General features: G+C 45.0%; 1 protein-coding gene across 1 annotated transcript in view; it reads left to right on the forward strand.

Moving 5' to 3' along the window:
- LOC122936058 (gastrula zinc finger protein XlCGF26.1-like) overlaps positions 1 to 17,850 on the forward strand; it is a 31,351-nt gene extending 13,501 nt beyond the window's left edge. Inside the window, exons 2-6 of the mRNA XM_044292059.1 lie at positions 339 to 430; positions 510 to 588; positions 11,345 to 11,436; positions 11,918 to 12,038; positions 14,786 to 17,850. Of these exons, the coding sequence (XP_044147994.1) occupies positions 339 to 430; positions 510 to 588; positions 11,345 to 11,436; positions 11,918 to 12,038; positions 14,786 to 16,053 (1,652 nt within the window). The 3' untranslated portion in view covers positions 16,054 to 17,850. The remainder of the gene's footprint in view (positions 1 to 338; positions 431 to 509; positions 589 to 11,344; positions 11,437 to 11,917; positions 12,039 to 14,785) is intronic.
- The last annotated feature ends 1,955 nt before the right edge of the window (positions 17,851 to 19,805 follow it).

Consider the following 19,805-nt stretch of genomic DNA (forward strand, 5'->3'; position numbering starts at 1 on the left):
TCAGCTTCTCTGAAGAGTTCAGATCTTGAGTTGTTCTGTTATCCAGAATATTCTAGATTATTGTACAGAAAGATCTGTAAAGCCAGTAGTATTAATGTACAGTTTAGATTTTCCTGAGGAAGGAGTGAAAGTCAAGTCTCTGGATGGAAGAACAGCTCCAAACCTTGGGTTTCCATGTGGGTGACTGGATAAGCTTGAGGTTCAGCTGGTGAGCAACAACGTTTATTTAGGCCCTGATTGCTAACCCTAGAAGTGATGGAGCTGAGAGAAGTGTCTGATCCATAGACAGATCTACAGGAGGCCATGTATTCAGTCACTGTGTGCTTGTGTCTCCACAGATGGATCCAGGAGGAGAAGTCCCCCCGAGAGATGTCCCCGTCCTCTGTATTCCCAGGACTGTCCAGAGGAGAAGCTCCCAGAGAACCATCAGGTAGATGGAGCTGAAGTCTCCCCAGAATCTGACTAGAAAGGGACTGAACCAAAGACCATTTTACATTTCTCTTCTTTAGGATGAAAATCTGATGGATATTAAGATTGAGGTTAAAGATGAAGAAGAAGAGGAGACGGATTTATGGGGCGATCAGCAGGGTAAGGAGGGGGGGGCTGTAGAGGGGTTTATGGGGCGATCAGCAGGGTAAGGAGGGGGCTGTAGATGGATTTATGGGGCGATCAGCAGGGTAAGGAGGGGGCTGTAGATGGATTTATGGGGCGATCAGCAGGGTAAGGAGGGGGGCTGTAGATGGATTTATGGGGCGATCAGCAGGGTAAGGAGGGGGCTGTAGATGGATTTATGGGGCGATCAGCAGGGTAAGGAGGGGGGCTGTAGATGGATTTATGGGGCGATCAGCAGGGTAAGGAGGGGGGCTGTAGATGGATTTATGGGGCGATCAGCAGGGTAAGGAGGGGGCTGTAGAGGGATTTATGGGGCGATCAGCAGGGTAAGGAGGGGGGACTGTAGATGGATTTATGGGGCGATTAGCAGGGTAAGGAGGGGGGGGCTGTAGATGGATTAATGGGGCGATCAGCAGGGTAAGGAGGGGGCTGTAGATGGATTTAAGGGGCGATCAGCAGGGTAAGGAGGGGGGCTGTAGATGGATTTATAGGGGGATAAGCAGGGTAAGGAGGGGGCTGTAGAGGGATTTATGGGGCGATCAGCAGGGTAAGGAGGGGGCTGTGGATGGATTTATGGAGCGATCAGCAGGGTAAGGAGGGGGGCTGTAGATGGATTTATGGGGCGATCAGCAGGGTAAGGAGGGGGGCTGTAGATGGATTTATGGGGCGATCAGCAGGGTAAGGAGGGGGCTGTAGAGGGATTTATGGGGCGATCAGCAGGGTAAGGAGGGGGGACTGTAGATGGATTTATGGGGCGATTAGCAGGGTAAGGAGGGGCGTTGTAGAGTGATTTATGGAGCGATCAGCAGGGTAAGGAGGGGGGCTGTAGATGGATTTATGGAGCGATCAGCAGGGTAAGGAGGGGGGCTGTAGAGTGATTTATGGGGCGATCAGCAGGGTAAGGAGGAGGGATGTAGATGGATTTATGGGGCAATCAGCAGGGTAAGAAGGGGGGGCTGTAGAGTGATTTTATGGAGCGATCAGCAAGGTAAGGAGGGGGCTGTAGAGGGGTTTATGGGGCGATCAGCAGGGTAAGGAGGGGGGCTGTAGAGGGGTTTATGGGGCGATCAGCAGGGTAAGGAGGGGGCTGTAGAGGGGTTTATGGGGCGATCAGCAGGGTAAGGAGGGGGCTGTAGACGGATTTATGGGGCGATCAGCAGGGTAAGGAGGTGGCTGTAGACGGATTTATGGGGTGATCAGCAGGGTAAGGAGGGGGCTGTGGACGGATTTTTGTGGCGATCAGCAGGGTAAGGAGGGAGGGCTGTAGATGGATTTATGGGGCGATCAGCAGGGTAAGGAGGGGGCTGTAGATGGATTTATGGGGCGATCAGCAGGGTAAGGAGGGGGGCTGTAGATGGATTTATGGAGCGATCAGCAGGGTAAGGAGGGGGGGCTGTAGATGGATTTATGGGGCGATCAGCAGGGTAAGGAGGGGGCTGTAGATGGATTTATGGAGCGATCAGCAGGGTAAGGAGGGGGGCTGTAGATGGATTTATGGGGCGATCAGCAGTGTAAGGAGGGGGGTCTGTAGATGGATTTATGGGGCGATAAGCAGGGTAAGGAGGGGGGGCTGTAGAGGGATTTATGGGGCGATAAGCAGGGTAAGGAGGGGGGGCTGTAGAGGGATTTATGGGGCGATCAGCAGGGTAAGGAGGGGGGGCTGTAGAGTGAATTATGGGGCGATCAGCAGGGTAAGGAGGGGGCTGTAGAGGGGTTTATGGGGCGATCAGCAGTGTTTTGATGGACGTCTGGATACTACTCTCATCATCACATGCAAACAATTTTTCTCATTCATGTCTTTGGGGGGGACAGCCATAAGTCTAGGTATAGCAACTGCCATTAGGAGGCGGGCACTAAGTAAATAGGATTAGCTCCTCCCACCATCAGTATCCTTCCTGCAGTGACTATGCTAAACAGTTGTAGGTTATTGTCTGTAGGAGGCAGACATACCTGCTTGTCGGGTCTGCAAAACCATTTTTGCTTTTGCTGCTTGTTCCCCACCTCTGGAAGGTAAGGAGGGATGGCAGGTCACCAAATCTGCTGTCACCCCCCAGTGATCATTATTACCAATTGGTGGCTCTTCCCTTTCAGTTGGCCACTTCCCCAAATATCTTCATCAAGGTGTTTGCTTTGTTCAGGCTCTCCTTCATTCTTGGAAGGAGGGGGGGGGGGGGGTAGGGTTAGGGTTGGGGGGATAGTGGTGATTGCTTTTCAGGACATTTTTTTAAATTTTTATTAATAAAACCAAAATGTACATAACTTAAACAATTTACAATCACGTATTAAAGAGGGTAAAGAGATGGGTAAAGCTGGTGAGTTAAAGGAAAATATCCCTAAGGACATCAAGTTATTGATGTCCAATGTTAAGGGCTGATTCTCCGACCATATCTTCCATTTGTAATAAAAAATAAAATTAAAAAAATACCTCTAGGGAATATTAACGATTAACTCTTCTGATTAGTTCTTCTGTTGAGGGGATTCTGTCTCTCTTCCAGTTGCTTGCTACTGAAGTCCTGGCAGCAACAGAAATCTTATTGATTGCCGATCTGTATCTTCGAGGAATACTCTCCATGAAGAGATCTAGCAGAGCTAGCTCAGCGCTATGGAAGACTGGCCACTTGAGTGTTGGGCAGTGGTACCAGATATGTATTTCACGGCCTTCTGAGCCGCCCTTCCGCCAGCATAAATCTATACTGTTTGAGTCATATCTATTTGGTCTAGATGGGGTAACATACATCTCCTCTCAGTATGGTTTATGCAGTGGCAGTATTGCATGGCTCTATGCCATTCTGGTCTCGAAATGTCCTTCCCCAAACCCTGATCCCATCTACACATATGAGGAGGCTTACCACGAACGAGAGACAGAAGCTCTCTCTATATAATAGCTCTCCCCTCGCAGGGGTTTATCTTAGAGCAGAAACCTACCTAACTTTGGGAGCCGCTGTGGATGTTCTCCCAAAGTATTTAGTAATTTATGGGTATTAATAAAGGACTGAATCCTAATATACTGGAAGAGTAAGTTCTTTGGTAGACAAAATTCCTCTACTAAGGCATCAAAAGATTTCATCTTCTCTCCAGTACATGAATCTTCCAGAGCCGATATACCAACCCGTTTCCAAAATTGAAGATTTACGTCCAGGATTTATTTTGCCAATATATCCTGAGAGAATTCAGAGGCAGTGATCCGGATACCTTTCATCTTGATGATAGTTTGTCTTCCTTCTAGAAGGGAGCTCTTGACTGAACCTAATGACGGAGCTTGAGGCTATCTCATCCCACCCCGGAGCAGACAAAAATCTCTTTCATTAATTTAATACCAAAAATAATGGCAAAAAGTGCATATATAATGTGTCATAAGGAATCCATGTCTATAGTCCATATGTAAGGACAGCATACTTTGCGCATCCAAGCACCAATGCTCTTATGCTCCATTTGATGTAATACATAAATATAATATATCTATTTGGATGTGAACCCAAAGGCTTGTCCCAGTCAAACAGCCATAAAAAAACAATACATCACAAAAATTAAAAAACACATTACAGAAAGGATTTGAAGCTTACCGCCTCATTACTCATTGAGTCCCAATGTACTAGACATCTCAATGTCCCAATAGAAATTGATGAATCTACATGTTTGACATAGACCCCCAATCCCTGATACTGTAGGCCTTCCGGGTGGACAAGCAGAAGAATTATTTTTTGCACTTTTGGGAGCAGATAGAATGTGGGAATAACAGGCCATTCAGTGATCAATCCATCTAATGTTTTCAAACTGCTAATTTCTTCAGCCTTCTTCAACATGTCATCCAGCTCATTCTTCTACTGTTCCAGAGGGTTACTTGCCAATTGAGAAGAAGATTGTTTATCATTCAGTTGATGGAAGACCTCCTCCTCCTCGTACATATGGAATCGGCCAAATCACCACATTGCCCCCCTTATCCGCTGGTTTGTGAACCATCTGTTATAGATTGCTCAGTTCCTTGAGGGCTTTCCACTGATCCTTGTCAAGGTTATCATTAAACTTACCCTCCCTTATTCTCTTAACATTATCTTCGACTAACCTTACAAAAATATCCACAGCTGGACGAAGTGACAATAGGGGACGATGCTGTGAGCAATGGGGCAGATGTGCAGGGAAACTGGAGGCACTCTCCACCTCCGGTCCATTTAATAACCACTCCAGATCATGTAACACTTACAATTCTACGGGAGACATACCGGTCTCCTCTTTTTTGTTGAAATGTTTTTTAAATAACAGCTTACTGGCAAACATTTCTAATCCTCTCTACTGGAGGAAAAGTTAACCCTTTCTGTAGCATTGTTAACTGGGATTGAGTCAATACTATGTGTGATAAACTGATTACCTCCGGTGCCTCTTCACCCTTTTTTCCAGATGATTGTCCCGTCTGGTCTTCCTTTTTGTGGAGGGAGTTCTGAGGGGGGAAGCCCAGCGTTTCACGCCATCTTGTTTGGCAGATTTCCTGCGTCTGCCTAAAAAATGCTCCCCACATCCCTGTTTGTTGGCTGACTGGAGATAGAATGTGATATCGATACTGATCTGGACCAATTCCTTACATGGTTCCACCAACAGATCTTGTTAGCTTGGAAATCCAACTAAATCTCTTTGGAATTTCTTGACCTTGAGACCCTGAATTTCCTTTCCCACTTCAATAATTCCACCTCCAACTCCCCATCGAAGCTCCCACGAGCCTCTGGAGATAGAGATAGTTGAATCTGTTCTCTAATACGATCAATTTCCTTTTCAATCTGCTCAAGTGATTTCTGATCAGCACCAATAAGTAATTAAATCCAAGTAAGAAGCATTTATGTCACCACCAGGATTTAGGATTTGTCATCGTTCACCTTCTAATACGGCACTAGAGAGTTTTCACGTATTGTTATATTTAAATCTTCTAATGATAACCGGAGAATTTCGTGTGACTATAATATCATCTGCATACCTGGTTGTCATGCTGGTGTTCCTGCCATCATTAATACCCTGTGTCCTCTCATTAGATCTTAATGAGTGAACAGACCCTTCTAAGGTCAGGTTAAATAACAGGGGAGACAAGGGACATCCCTGTCTAGTGCCATTAGACAGCTTAATCTCCCTGCAGCTAATACCAATGCTCCCAGTACAAGCTGTTGGGTGCGAATTCCCCTACAAGCCGTCCGTATTAAGTGTGGTCGACAGGAACTGATGAAAAGCAGGCACAAGAAATGCTGCAGGGGAACCTGCCACTTGTAATAAGTCCATAATCCAGCGAGTAGCATCACGTGTTTGCTTAAATGGCATAAAGCCCAGTTGGTCAGTCGAGACGAGATCTTCCATGACTAATCCTAGTCTATCAGCAAGGATTGTTGCAGATATCTTCACATCCATACTGATAAGAGTTATATAGCCAGATCACAGTGAAGAATCCGTCCCCGGTTTTATCTTGGCTTCTAACATTTCTTATGTCGGTTCTTTGCCGTTACAATACTGATTAAATAAGGGCTAAAATATCTGCGAATTGCTGGAAGGATTCTGCCAGGAAACCATCTGGCCCGAAGCTGTCCTGGTGCATAGCCGTTTATGATCGGCAGATTGAGTCGGCATCTCTGGCTGTTGTTTACTGTAGGTAAATTGAGCAGATTTACATAATTATTACTAGAACTTTTTTAGACGGTTAATAAGTCCCTTGGTCTTTGATCAGATTGTGACTCTTGTAGAAATACTGTAATCCTTAGACATCTCAGTGATCCTACTCTGAGAAGCACATGTACCTAACCTGTGACTGAGCACGCTACCCGCTTTGTCTCCTGGGACGTAAATCAATGCTTTCTCTTTCTTGAAATGGGACCAGCACATTGCTGATTAAATACAAGCCTTAGCTGAGATCAAGATCCTGGATTTGTGTGAGTGTCGAGCACTAAGGGTTTCTCCTGTGTTCTTGTTCCAGAGTTTTTAGGTGAGATAATAAGGTCTCCACATTCTGCTCCTTCTGCCTCTTTAAATTAGTTTGGGGCTTAATGAAGAACCCCCTCAGAACAGCTTCACAAGTTTACCATGATACCCAGGGTGAAATATTCTCTGAATAATTACATTGAAAAAAAAAGTCAATCAAGGTTCTCCTAGCTTCTTGTAGGCAAAATCTCAACTGATCTTTACTTCCGAAAGTAGGATCCAGTCAGTAAAAAAATAAAATAAAAATCTATATGGAAATCTGACTGATGTGGGATAGAAAAAAATAGAAATCCCGTTTACCCCATGTATATAATGTCAACATTTTGATCAAGCCCCCAAGCATGAGGATCGTCTTGGATACTCTGTACTATTTTGGATAGCTCCTCATTTGGTCCAAAATGCCTTTCTCCTTTTCAAAGTCTCATTTTTCTGGCAATGTTGTTGGACACAGTGGCGTACCGCCCATAGAGGCAGACCACGCCACTGCTATGGGGCCCGCGGCACTGGGGGGCCCGTAGCGCAGATAAGGCCCCGCCCACTGATGACCAGCAGCCGGCTATGCGGCTGCTTTTCTCCCCAGGGCCCCCCCCCCATGTTTAGCTGAATCGCCTCCCAGAGGCGCGGCTAAGTCCTAGACACCCGCCCCCCTCCTCAGCGCTGCGCTCTGAAACACCCGATCCTCCTCTCGTCGGCGTCCCAAATCCCGCGCAGGCGCAGTGCCGGCGATTGCCTGCGCCTGCGCTCTGATAATACGGCTGAGGGCAACAGCTTCAACATCGTCACTGGGCATGCGCCGAGCCCAGTGACGATGTTGAAGCTGTTGCCCTCAGCCGTATTATCAGAGCGCAGGCGCAGGCAATCGCCGGCACTGCGCCTGCGCGGGATTTGGGACGCCGACGAGAGGAGGATCGGGTGTTTCAGAGCGCAGCGCTGAGGAGGGGGGCGGGTGTCTAGGACTTAGCCGCGCCTCTGGGAGGCGATTCAGCTAAATGATGGAGGCGTTAGTAGTTTTCATATTTAGGCGGGCACTAATCAGAGGGGCACCGTGGAGAAAGAAAAACGCCCCTCTGGGCTCCAGTCCGGCTTACAGCAAGAATCGATTTTTAGAAAAAAGGACAAGACTGACATGGAAAAGAAGAACACAGATGGAAAAAGGTACTTTATTAAACATGGATCAATGAGTACCTTTTTTCCATCTGTCTTGTTCTTTTGATTGTGAGTCTTGTCATTTCTTCAAAAAATCGATTCTTATGATATGTAAATGACGCTGTAAGGAGCCCAGAGGGGCGTTATTCTTTCTCCACGGTGCCCAGGAACGCCCCTCTGAAGTGCCGTGCCCGGCTAAATTTGAAAACTAATAACGCCTCCAAGTTCATCTAAATCGCCTCCCAAATCCGATCCTCCTCTCGCCGGCATCCCAAATCCCGCGCAGGCGCAGTGCCGGCGATTGCCTGCGCTATGATAAGATGACTGACGGCACTGCGCCTGCGTGGGATTTGGGATGCCGGCGAGAGGAGGATCGGGGTGTTTGCCGCAGAGCGCGGCACTGAGGAGGGGGGTGTTGAGCACTTAGCCGCGCCTCTGGGAGGCGATTTAGATGAACTTGGAGGCGTTATTAGTTTTCAAACTTAGCCTGGCACGGCACTTCAGAGGGGCGTTCCTGGGCACCGTGGAGAAAGAATAACGCCCCTCTGGGCTCCTTACAGCGTCATTTGCATATCATAAGAATCGATTTTTTGAAGACATGACAAGACTCACAATCAAAAGAACAAGACAGATGGAAAACAGGTACTCGGTTAAACATGGATTCATGAAAAAAAAATTGGGGGTAAATTGCTAGTGACAGATTCCCTTTAAGGCTACTTTCACGCTTGCGTTCAGAGCGGATCCGTCTGGTGTCTGCACAGACGGATCCGCACCTATAATGCAAACGCTTAGATCAGTTCAGAACGGATCCGTTTGCATTAACATGAACAAAAAAAAAACAACATTTTTTTTTTTGTTCATGATAGTGCAAACGGATCCGTTTTGACTTTACATTGAAAGTCAATGGGGGACGGATCAGTTTGAAAATTGAGCCATATTGTGTCAACTTCAAACGGATCCGTCCCCATTGACTTACATTGTAACTCTGGACGGATCTGTTTGCCTCCGCACGGCCAGGCTGCAAGCAGCGTTCAAGTGTCCGCCTGCTGAGCGGAGGACAGACGGAGCCATACTGATGCATTCTGAGCGGATCCGCATCCACTCAGAATGCATTAGGGCAGTACGGATCCGTTCGGTGCCGCTTGTGAGAGCCTTCAAACAGAACTCACAAGCGGAGACCCGAACGCAAGTGTGAAAGTAGCCTAACATGGCACCCCAAATAAGGAGACCTGCAGGCTGCAGCAGATATCCCATGTGACAGGTCACCCCCAGGAAACCCCTAACAGTTTCTGTAGGTCATGTATAAATTTGTTTAATGGGGGTGTGGCATGGGAGGAGCAAAGTCAGGAAGTGGGAGGGGCCATGGTGGGTAGTGGGCGGGGTTAAGGGGCCCAATTCAGATTTTTGCTATGGGGCCCAGTGATTCCTATGTACGCCTCTGGTTGGACACCCGTCAGGCCAGTGTCTCTCTTCTGGCAGAAAACCATTGCTTCTTTAACAAAATCTTTGCCTTCTTCTGTGACTGCTCCCAACTCCAATCCAACTGTATATTAGATCCAGGGTCTTATGGTCTCAGCCATCATGTTGGTTCTCTAGCCTCCGTTTCACACCCGTCCTCTTCAATGGTCCATTTTATCCATGTGGAACAAGACTCTAGCACCCCTAGAGTATTCAGTTTGTCAGTCTCAGAGATGGTAGATCTCCTTCTCCTTGTTGATGATGGGACATTTCTTTTGTTCTTGTCCATTGGTTGGCTGTCACAACGGATGCCATTCTCTGCATATGGGGAGGAGTTGTCAGAAATCTGACAATAAAGGAGGAGATGTCCTTTGAAGAATCCTCTCTTCTGATCAACATCCTGGAATTTAAAGTCTTGATTTGCTGTGCATCATTAGACAAATCGTCTAGCAGATCAGCCTATTTAGATGCAAACAGTCAGTTCAACGATGGTGGCTTACCTCCATCATCAGGGCAGAAACTAGAGTCTGGCAGTTATGGCGGAGATAACTTGCATTCCCTAGTGGGCACAACAAAAAGTTCCAGCACTATGTGGACAACTGGATTGCACATTTCCTCAGCAGGGAGTGAATAGACAGGTTCTTCAGGACATCTGCGACCGATGGAGGCCAGACAGATATGGCTCTCATGGTCAATCAGAAACTTCAGTCATTTGTCATTCGGTCCCAGATTCCGCTAGCTCTAGCAGTCTTAGAGTCATTCTGTAGATTAATTTCACATTTCCTTACTTGTTCCCTCGTCCTGCCATGTCTCCTCATGAATATAAGGGCTGAGGACCTGCCCATGATTCCCATAGCCACAAATTTGCCTCATTGAGTTTGGTACACCTCTCTGATCGCTCTTCTCACTGGTGACCTTCAGGAGGGTCTACTCTCTCAGACCCCTCTTTTTCACCCGAATGCATATGCTGCATTTAAGGCATGGCTGTTGAAGAAGCCATTCTAAGGGCTTGTGATTTTTTTTGATTCAGACGGAAGCTGTCTTCCTCAGATATATTACAGAGTGCAGAAATCCTTTCTTTCATTCATTGTTTTCACGTATGTTCTCACCAGGCTATAAAAATGGGCCTAGGTCTCCATTTCCTTGAAGTTTTAGTGCTTTCTATACTTTTTCAGTGCACTCTAGCTTCAAACTCTACAGTTTGCACTTTTTTGCCAGGGTAGCCCATTCAGCTCCACCTTAACAACTCCTTTAATGCCTTGAGATCTCAATCTCGTGCTTGATGCCCATCAACTTTCCCCCTTTGTGCCTTGGCAAGATGTTTGCTTATGTTTTCTGTCCTACAAAGTGGTCTTTTTGGTGACGGTTACTTCCATTTGCAGGGTTTCAGAGTTTGCTTTCCTGCCGATTCATCAGGATAAGGCAGTCCTTTGGCCAGTTCTATCTTTCTTACTCAAGGTGGTTTCTGTTTTCACCTCAATGAGGACATTTTGTTGCCATCATCTCCTGCCCAATGTTAGAAGCGAGTTCTTCATGAACGGGGGCTTCAAATCTTCAGTAGTGTAGAGGACCTGTCACCAAAGCACAAAAACTGCTAGTTGGTATAATCTAACAAGCCACACTTTTTAGAATATGGCATACTTTACTCTAAGTTCCTGCGCCCCCAGTTCTTCAGTTATACCCCCACCCCTTAATTTCCAGAACCACACATGTCAATCTGTTGTGGATGACCACTTTGCTTCTTCACACTGTGACACAATCCATTACACACAGCCTCTAGCTGCAGCGTGATCTCTCGGCTGCGACATCTCACTCTGACTGGGGTCTCCTCTCGTTGGCACTGGCTCTGGCCTTCTCTCAGCGGTGACATCTCACTCTGGCCAATGAGACACTGTCCCGGTGGGAGATAGTATGCAGCATAGTGAGAATTAGCAAGTCTCACAACATCACGATTCTTGTTATTTACTTCTGGGGCCTTATGTGGTTACTTTAATGATCTGTTCCTGTGATTGTGCTTCTTCAACTGCCCTTATACAAACTGGTCCTTGGTCCCTCTAGGAAGGTATAGATGGAGGCAGGATCTAATACTTTTTACTTAGTGTCCACCTCCAGGTGTATCCAATAATGAAAGCAAGAGAATAAAATAGCTGTTTATTCCATCCCTGTGTGTTTTCTACAGATGGATTTATAGAAAGAAGTCCCCCCGAGAGATGTCCCCGTCCTCTGTATTCCCAGGACTGTCCAGAGGAGAAGCTCCCAGAGAACCATCAGGTAGATGGAGCTGAAGTCTCCCCAGAATCTGACCAGAAAGGGACTGAACCAAAGATAATTTTACATTTATCTTCTTTAGGATGAAAATCTGATGGATATTAAGGTTGAGGTTAAAGATGAAGCAGAAGAGGAGACGGATTTATGGGGCGATCAGCAGGGTAAGGAGGGGGGCTGTCATGGGTCACCTGGATAGTACTCCCATCATCTCATCATCACATGTAATAATTTCTCCTGTCCCTGTGTGTTTCCTACAGATGGACTCATAGAAGGAAATCCCCCCGAGAGATGTCCCCGTCCTCTGTATTCCCAGGACTGTCCAGAGGAGAAGCTCCCAGAGAACCATCAGGTAGATGGAGCTGAGCCCTATACACATCTATATAGGGGGTCCTGCAGTCATAGAGGGGTCATAGATGTTGGGGGTCTCTTATGTGGATCTGTTAGATTTCCCACCTGTCTGCTGTATTGTCCTGTATTGTTACAGATGACAAATCAGAGGGAAGATGTGACTGATATTAAAGTGGAGGATGAAGAAGAGCGGATGATGTGCGATCCCCTGTGTAAAAGTGAGGTGGAGGAGGACATTCCAGTCCATGTGACCACAGGTATGGAATCATGAATGGAGGAAGGGAATTGGGACGTTTCTTCAGGTGAGGCTCCACCTTAGAGCTGCAGTAAAGTGGCACTCCGGGCAGTGACCCCTGTGTTATGTGCAGGAGCGGAGGGAGATGTGACTGCACATAGACATCCTCTCCAGGATCTTCTCTCCATCCTCTTATGGTCCAGGCTGAACACTCGGCTCAGCACCAGATTTTGGGGGACACCGGCTACGATGATCGGCCGCTCTAATGGCTGAGGTGTGAGAAAACTCAGTTTAACCATTTAAGCTCCACATTCCATGGTGATAGGGGGCCGCCTGTGACACTTGTCTTCGAGCCTTAACCCTCCAGGCCCCTGATCAGTTTAGTCGCTCTCCTCTGTACTCTCTCCAGCTCCAGGGAGTCCTTTCTATGGACTGGTGTCCAGAACTGAACTGCATATTCCAGATGATTCCGCACCACTGCTTTGTAATATTACATCCCTGCCCCGCGAGTCCATGTGACAAAATGCCTCTTTATAGCGGTCACTAAGAGGCCTTAGGATAGCCCACCGCCGTTATATGGTGGCCTAGGCTAAGTGCTGCCCGGATCTCAGCTCTCACATAGGAGCTGGGCTCCTGCTTTATAGACTCTGTAGAAAGAAAAATAAAAAAAGTTATGGGTCTTGGGATCTGGCGATGCAAAAAAAAATTTTTATATATTTTTTTAAAGGTTTATATTGTGTAAAAATAGTAATTATAAAAAACTATATATATTTGGTATCGAGGATGTCAATCATCTTTACAAGGGCGTGCCAAACGGTGAGAGGACGGAGCCTCTAGCTGCAGGAACGCCCCACTGGCACCTGGAGGCTCATTTGCATATTATTTAAGTCATTATTTAGCGCGAGCGGCGGCAGGCAGGGAGTTATCCGCCAGACAGTTCTGCTGACATCAGCGCTAATCTCAGATACAGAACCCTTTAATATCTAGTCATTTACGTTTCTTGTATTACTTGCACATTTCCCGCACGGCCAGCTGTGGCATGGTAATAGTTGGATGCACTGGGGGAGGGGATTATTGAGATTCTGCACCCCCCATCTCGTCTACTGACAGTTTGGTCATGCATTTATACTACTTGTATGGCTTGAAGCGCGGCAGCTTTTTTACAGGAGGGATCTCATTTGTTTATATTTTTTACACAGACAAAATAAAGACTTTATTGCTTTTATTCGCTGGATCCACTCTGTTTTTTGGCATGTTCGGAGGGTGTGAATACAGGCCGGATCCGTGCTGAATTGGTCAACTGACCTCTCACAAGGTATCCACAGCTGGGACCCCCACCGATCACGAGAACAGGAGTCCCGTACCCCCTGCTGCTCCCCTGAAATGACCGGAGCAGCGGTCGGACATGTGCCTGGCCGCTCCATTCATCTTTACGGGAGTTCCGGAGGTAGGTGAGCGCTCTACTCGCCCATCTCTGGAAGTCCCACAGAAATGAATGGAGCGACCGCGCACATGTGCGACCAGTAAGGGGCCTGCAGGGGGTACAGGTCCGCCGTTCTGGTGATCGGTGGGGGTCCCAGCAGTAGGATCCCCACTGATCTGATAGTTATCCTGTGGATAGGGGATAACTTGTACCTACCAGAATACCCCTTTAGGTAAGTTACCTGTACCCCAATTTGGTGCCATTAAAAACTACAAATTGTCAAACGGTCCCCCATGCGGCTACATCAACGGCAAAAATTATATAAAAGGTAAAGCTCTTGGAATGAGACATTTAAAAAAGACATTGCTTGGTCACTAAGACTCTAAATATTCTGCTAGCTTTAAAAGCAGCTGATTGACACTGCGTGCTCTTAGTTAACCCCTTCCTGACGCAGCAATTTTCCGTTTTCATATTCTGACCCCGTATAACTTTTTTTATAGTTATGTCTACAGAGATGTGTGAGGACTCAAATCGGCCATTTTTGTTTATTCCATTACGCCATTCACAGAATAGAATAAAATATTTTATTAGTGCGGACGTTTTCACAGTTGGTGATGCCCTTGATGTTATTAAAAAATATATATTATTTTGATATTGGGTGATTTGAATATATATATGATGTATATATATATATATTATTAATGGAATTATATTATATATAGTTTTAAACCCTTTTTTTTTTTTTAGGTCTCCAAATGGACCACGCTTTGCAATTTTCTCCATTATTCTATACAGAAATCGCTATATTACAGTTCAGTGCTGCCACCTGCTGACCTGAACTGGGATATTCTAATAATGAGCCTGGAAGCCTAGTATAGGTTCAGGCTCATTTCTGTAAAGGAACGTCTTCCCCGATCTCGGCCAGGGGAAGGTGGTCCTGACTCAGAAGCATGCCCTTCCGGGTGTTAGCCCTCTCAGACGCTGTGGTCACATTTGACCACGGTATCTGAGGGCTTAAATGTCCGCAGGCAGCATTACTGCCGATTGCGGACATTAGCTGCGGGTGTCTGCTGTATGAAACAGCAGGCACTCGCTAGCTATGGCATTGCTTTTGCTTTCCAACATACGTAATCTTTAAAGGCCCGACATATGCCGTATATGTTCGGCGCGTTACGGTAAGGGGTTAATCAGTGATCACCCAAATCCTTTTAATAGAAGTGATCACTAAGTGTAGAGCAGTGGATTTGGCTCAAAAACTGCACGTGCGATTTCACCATAATATGACTGTTCTAAATCTATGGCTTGAAAGAAAAAAAAATCACGAAATCTATTTTTAATCCTAACAGGAAATCCCAGAAAGAAGTCTGAGGGAAACGTCATGTTATCACAATATTATAAAGAAGAAAATAAAGATATCATGCAGCGCTCTTCAGGAGGAAACCTCATTACCTGTAATGCACATCCAGGACCTCACAGTGCAGATCTATCAAATAATCTGCCTAATCATGAAGAACCTCCTCTTGACAGATCACAGATTGTTACCACAACTACTGGGCAGAAAAGGGGTAAAAGGTTTCAGTGTGAGGAATGTGGTAAAGAGTTTACAAAAAGCTTAGGGCTTGTTATACATAGGAGAATTCACACAGGAGAGAAGCCATACTCATGTTCAGAATGTGGGAAATCCTTTACAAACAAATCACATCTTGTTAGACATCAGAGAAGTCACACAGGAGAGAAGCCGTATTCGTGTTCAGTATGTGGGAAATATTTTATCCAGAAATCATGTCTTGTACAACATGAGAGAGTTCACACAGGAGAGAAGCCGTATTCCTGTTCAGAATGTGGAAAATGTTTTACTCAAAAATCAAGCCTTGATCAGCATAAAAGAAATCACACAGGGGAGAAGCCATATTCCTGTTCAGAATGTGGGAAAAGCTTTACCCAAAAATCAGTCCTTGATCAACATAAGAGAAGTCACACAGGAGAAAGGCCGTATCCATGTTCACAATGTGGGAAATGTTTCATAGAGAAATCACATCTCGTTACACATCAGAGAATTCACACAGGAGAGAAGCCGTATTCATGTTCAGAATGTGGGAAATGTTTTACAAATAAATCACATCTTGCTATGCACAAGAGCAGTCACACAGAGGAGAAGCCATATTCATGTTCAGAATGTGGGAAATGTTTTAAAGATAAATCACATCTTGCTGTGCACCAGAGAAGACACACAAAGGAGAAACCTTATTCATGTTCAGAATGTGGGAAATGTTTTAAACATAAATCATATCTTGGAAAACATGAGAGAATTCACACAGGAGAGAAGCCGTATTCATGTTCAGTATGTGAGAAATGCTTTACCGATCAATCAAATCTTATTGTACATCAGAGAATTCACACAGGAGAGAGGCCGTATTCATGTTCACAATGTGAAAAGTGTTTTACAAATAGATCAGAACTAGTTACGCATGAGAGAATTCACACTGGAGAGAGACCATATTCTTGTGCAGAATGTAGAAAATGTTTTAGAAGTAAATCAGATCTAATTAAACATGAAAGGAGCCGTATTCATGTTCAGAATTTAGGAAATGCTTTAGAAGTAAATCAAATCTAATTAAACATGAGAGAAACCAAATTCATGTTCAGAGTGTAGGAAATGTGGACATAAATCATATTTTGTTAAGCACTGGAGAATTTTCACAAGAGAAAAGTGGTATTCATATTCAGAATGTGGGAAATGGAGACCGTGCTCCTTTTGGGAATGTGAGAAATGCTATGCATCTAGTCACAGACATTAAATAGCCAATAAGGTGTTATTTTTTCGGTGGAATCAGACTGGATCTGAAAAACACAGGAGATAAACAGTGACCAAGATCCAAGGAGGAAAAGTATTGTGGAAATGAGGAATAAAAGTAGAACCTTGTGCAGTGATAATGGATTGTCCCCATGGACCTTCCTCGTATGGCGGATTTATGTGGGACTATTATCAGACTGATTATCAGAAACTAATGTTCCTTCATTGCTGATCACCGAATGGACGAGCAAATGGTTGTTTATCCAGAGAAGTAATCCTTCATACAGCACCAAGAATCATCGCTCATGAGCAGCAGATCCCGCTGGGTAAATGGTGACCTGCTGCCCAGAAACAATCAGTATGGAGTCATTGCTGGTCCTCATACAGTGGAGTAAATGCAGCTCTCATTTTCAGTTAATTACCTGCCCAGTCGGCACATTCCGCAGGAGAATCCAAACAGATTATAGTGGGACAGGAGAGGACATCCCAGGGGGACTTTTATGTAACAAATGCTGGAAGAAATGTTCCAAAGTTCGTAACGAATTGGTTCGTTATTAACTGGTTTTCTGATCTCTAATACACAGTGATTGCCATAGGGAGAGAAGCCAGATACGGATGGATTAGAGCTCAGCTTCTCTGTGTAATAGCTCGGAATCCATTTATTTTATGAAAATATTATACAAAAAGTAACCAGACCTCATTATACCCTTTTTGTGGCATTGACATGGTTAATTTAACATGCAGATATTTCAGCTACATATGAATATATATATAGTGATATGAACAGACTGAAGAACAGGCCTTTGTGTGCTTTACCTTTTACTCATGCCCCCTCCATCGGATACCAAAATAAACTGGTGTTTTCTGAGCCGATCTGTCCCTTTCCTCTGACAAAATGTACTAAAGTGACCTGACTTTATTACAGGCACAGTGACTTTAAAAAAAATCCTTCTGGTAAATTGGAAACGCCCTCTAGTTCGGCATAATATCACTCCACTGTCACCTATGAGTATAACATCAGCACAAAAACTGCCAGGAGCTTCATGGCATGGGTGCCCATGGCCACTGCATGCCAGCCTTCCATCAGCAAGCACAGGGCCAGTGGCTGGGTTTGTCGTGGCCCCAACGCTACACTAGGTCCCCCGGACACCTTCGAGGTGTCACCATATGTTGCTGCTCTCGATAGTAGGACAAGATGAAGGAGCAAGTGGTTGTTGTTTTTAATCACCAACAAGTCAGAAAAGATGCAGAAAGTGGTCCCCGTTCAGGTCCCTGCATCTTTGGACAGGTCGGACTCTGTCGGCTGATACTGCTTGCAGCTCTTCAGCAGTGACTCTGCGGATGGTGTTTGTGATGTTCTCCTTGAGTTCATCCAGGGGATGTGGATTGTTAGCGGACACTTTCTGCTCGCATGTGGACAAGTCTGGGGAAAGTGGCGGCCATAACCCCTCGTTCACAGTTCACTCCTCTGTAAACAGTTCATGAATCAGTCCAGTAAGCTCCGTGAGGTGCGGCATGTCGCTCCATCTTGTTGGAAAGAAGCAGGACATTTTTTCTTCTGCAACATCTCTGCTATAGAGTTGTAGGCAGTATCAGCCAACAGGATCCGACCTGCCCAAAGACACAGAGACCAGAACGGGGATCACTTCCTCCAGAATTTCTGACTTAAAAATAAACAATCCACGTGCTCGTTCATCTTGTCATACTGTAGCAGGAGGTGGGCTGCTTTGTCGTGGGCCACTCTGTACATTGTAACACTTTCTGTCTTTCATAGACTTACATCAGAGCTTCAGTGATACTCGATGACAATGACACAGAAGTTTTTACAGACATAACAACAGAGATAAAAGCAGACATTCAGAAGGTCAGTCTGTCTGGTTTTGGTGGTAAACAGCGTCTGGATTTTTCCCTTCAAAACATGTTCTTCTTTAAACTCTACGGCAGCTGTGGAAAATTACCAACTTCTTATTTAAAGTCCCAAAAGTCTCTAAGTGTTCATTTACCCTTTTCTTTGTTTTTTATTATTTTTTATTCATATACAAAGAGACAGAAAATACATGCTTATATAAAACAACCAAACATTTTCCATTTTTCCCTGTTTTTACCCTACCTCCCCACACCCACCCTATCCCTAAGAGAGAGAGAGAAAAAAAACAACTTTGTTAATCATTTTCACACTCATAATCTATTATCTCATACATGATTATTTAACCAACTTTTCCAAAAATTATCAAAATAATCCTTCTTTCCCCTATTATTATAAATTATCCTCTCTATCTTTATCATATTCTCTACGATCTCTTCCAATCTGCTATCAAGGGTGGGTCCTTTTCAATCCACTTTTTAGTTATAATAAGTCTTGCCTGAAATAGGAGTTTAGGGAGTGCCCTCTTATCCATTTTTGAAAGTCGAAATTGTACTGTGCCTCCTAGTACACACGCCACTTGATCTCCTTCTATTTGTACTCTTATAATTTTTTTTATAATATCCGCTATCCCTGACCAATAACGAAACAATCTCGGACATCTCCAAACTAAATGGTAGAGTCCTGTTTGTTCCGTACCACATCCAGGACATTCATCCTTTTGCGCAGCACTGGAGAGTGGTCCAATCTATGAATAAAGAAAAACTGGGAAACCCCACGAGAGGCCCTCATTGAGACCAAAGACCTATTCCTCAACACATCTTCCCCTTGTTCCTCCAATAACCCTACAATATCTTTCTTCCATTTCTCTTTAGCCAGTATTTTATTCTTGCGCTGTTTCATTTTGAATAACCTATACGTCTTGAAATGCTGCCTCTCCCTTTTCTACTATCCAATAAATGCTTTATATTTTCCACAGGCGTCATTTTATATTTTTTAGAATCTTCCTGAGATGAACTAATTGCTCCTCTCAACTGCAAGTATTTAAAAAAGTCTTTATTCACAATCCCAAACTCTTGCCTCAGTGTTCCAAAATCTTTCCACACGTCCCTTTGAAACAATTGTGACAACAAACGAAGTCCCTTACTTTCCCAGTTCACATGATACTTAATTTTCTGAACTTCTCTAAAATTTATATGACTCCATATAGGTGTAAAATCCATATATCCCTCTCATATTTCTCTCCAAGTGTGATCCATTAAATTAACAATACAATTCTTATTTCTTGTGACCCCCAATACTCCAGACTCTAAACCCTCTATCAAACCAGAATAATAACCATATTTTCCAATTATGCCACTACTCTGGCCAACTCTAAACCCGTATCAGCCAAAAACAATAAGATATCATCTGCATACAACATTATTTTCTCCCTTACATTGCCATATTGAAAACCCTTAACCCCTTCAGGACCTTGGACGAGTATACTCCTCCTGGAGCAAGGGTACTTAGCGCTCCAGGACGAGTATACTCGTCCTGGCATTAAACTGTCACCATGTCTGCAGACATGGTGACAGCCCTGAGTGCCGGCTGTTACACACAGCCAGGCACCCAGGCTCAATGCCGAGGGGGGTCCTGTGACCCCCCCATATCGGTGATCGCTGCAAACCGCAGGTCAATTCAGACCTGCGGTTTGCAGCGCTTTATG

Source organism: Bufo gargarizans, chromosome 4 (genome assembly GCF_014858855.1).
Source record: "Bufo gargarizans isolate SCDJY-AF-19 chromosome 4, ASM1485885v1, whole genome shotgun sequence".
NCBI lineage: Eukaryota > Metazoa > Chordata > Amphibia > Anura > Bufonidae > Bufo > Bufo gargarizans.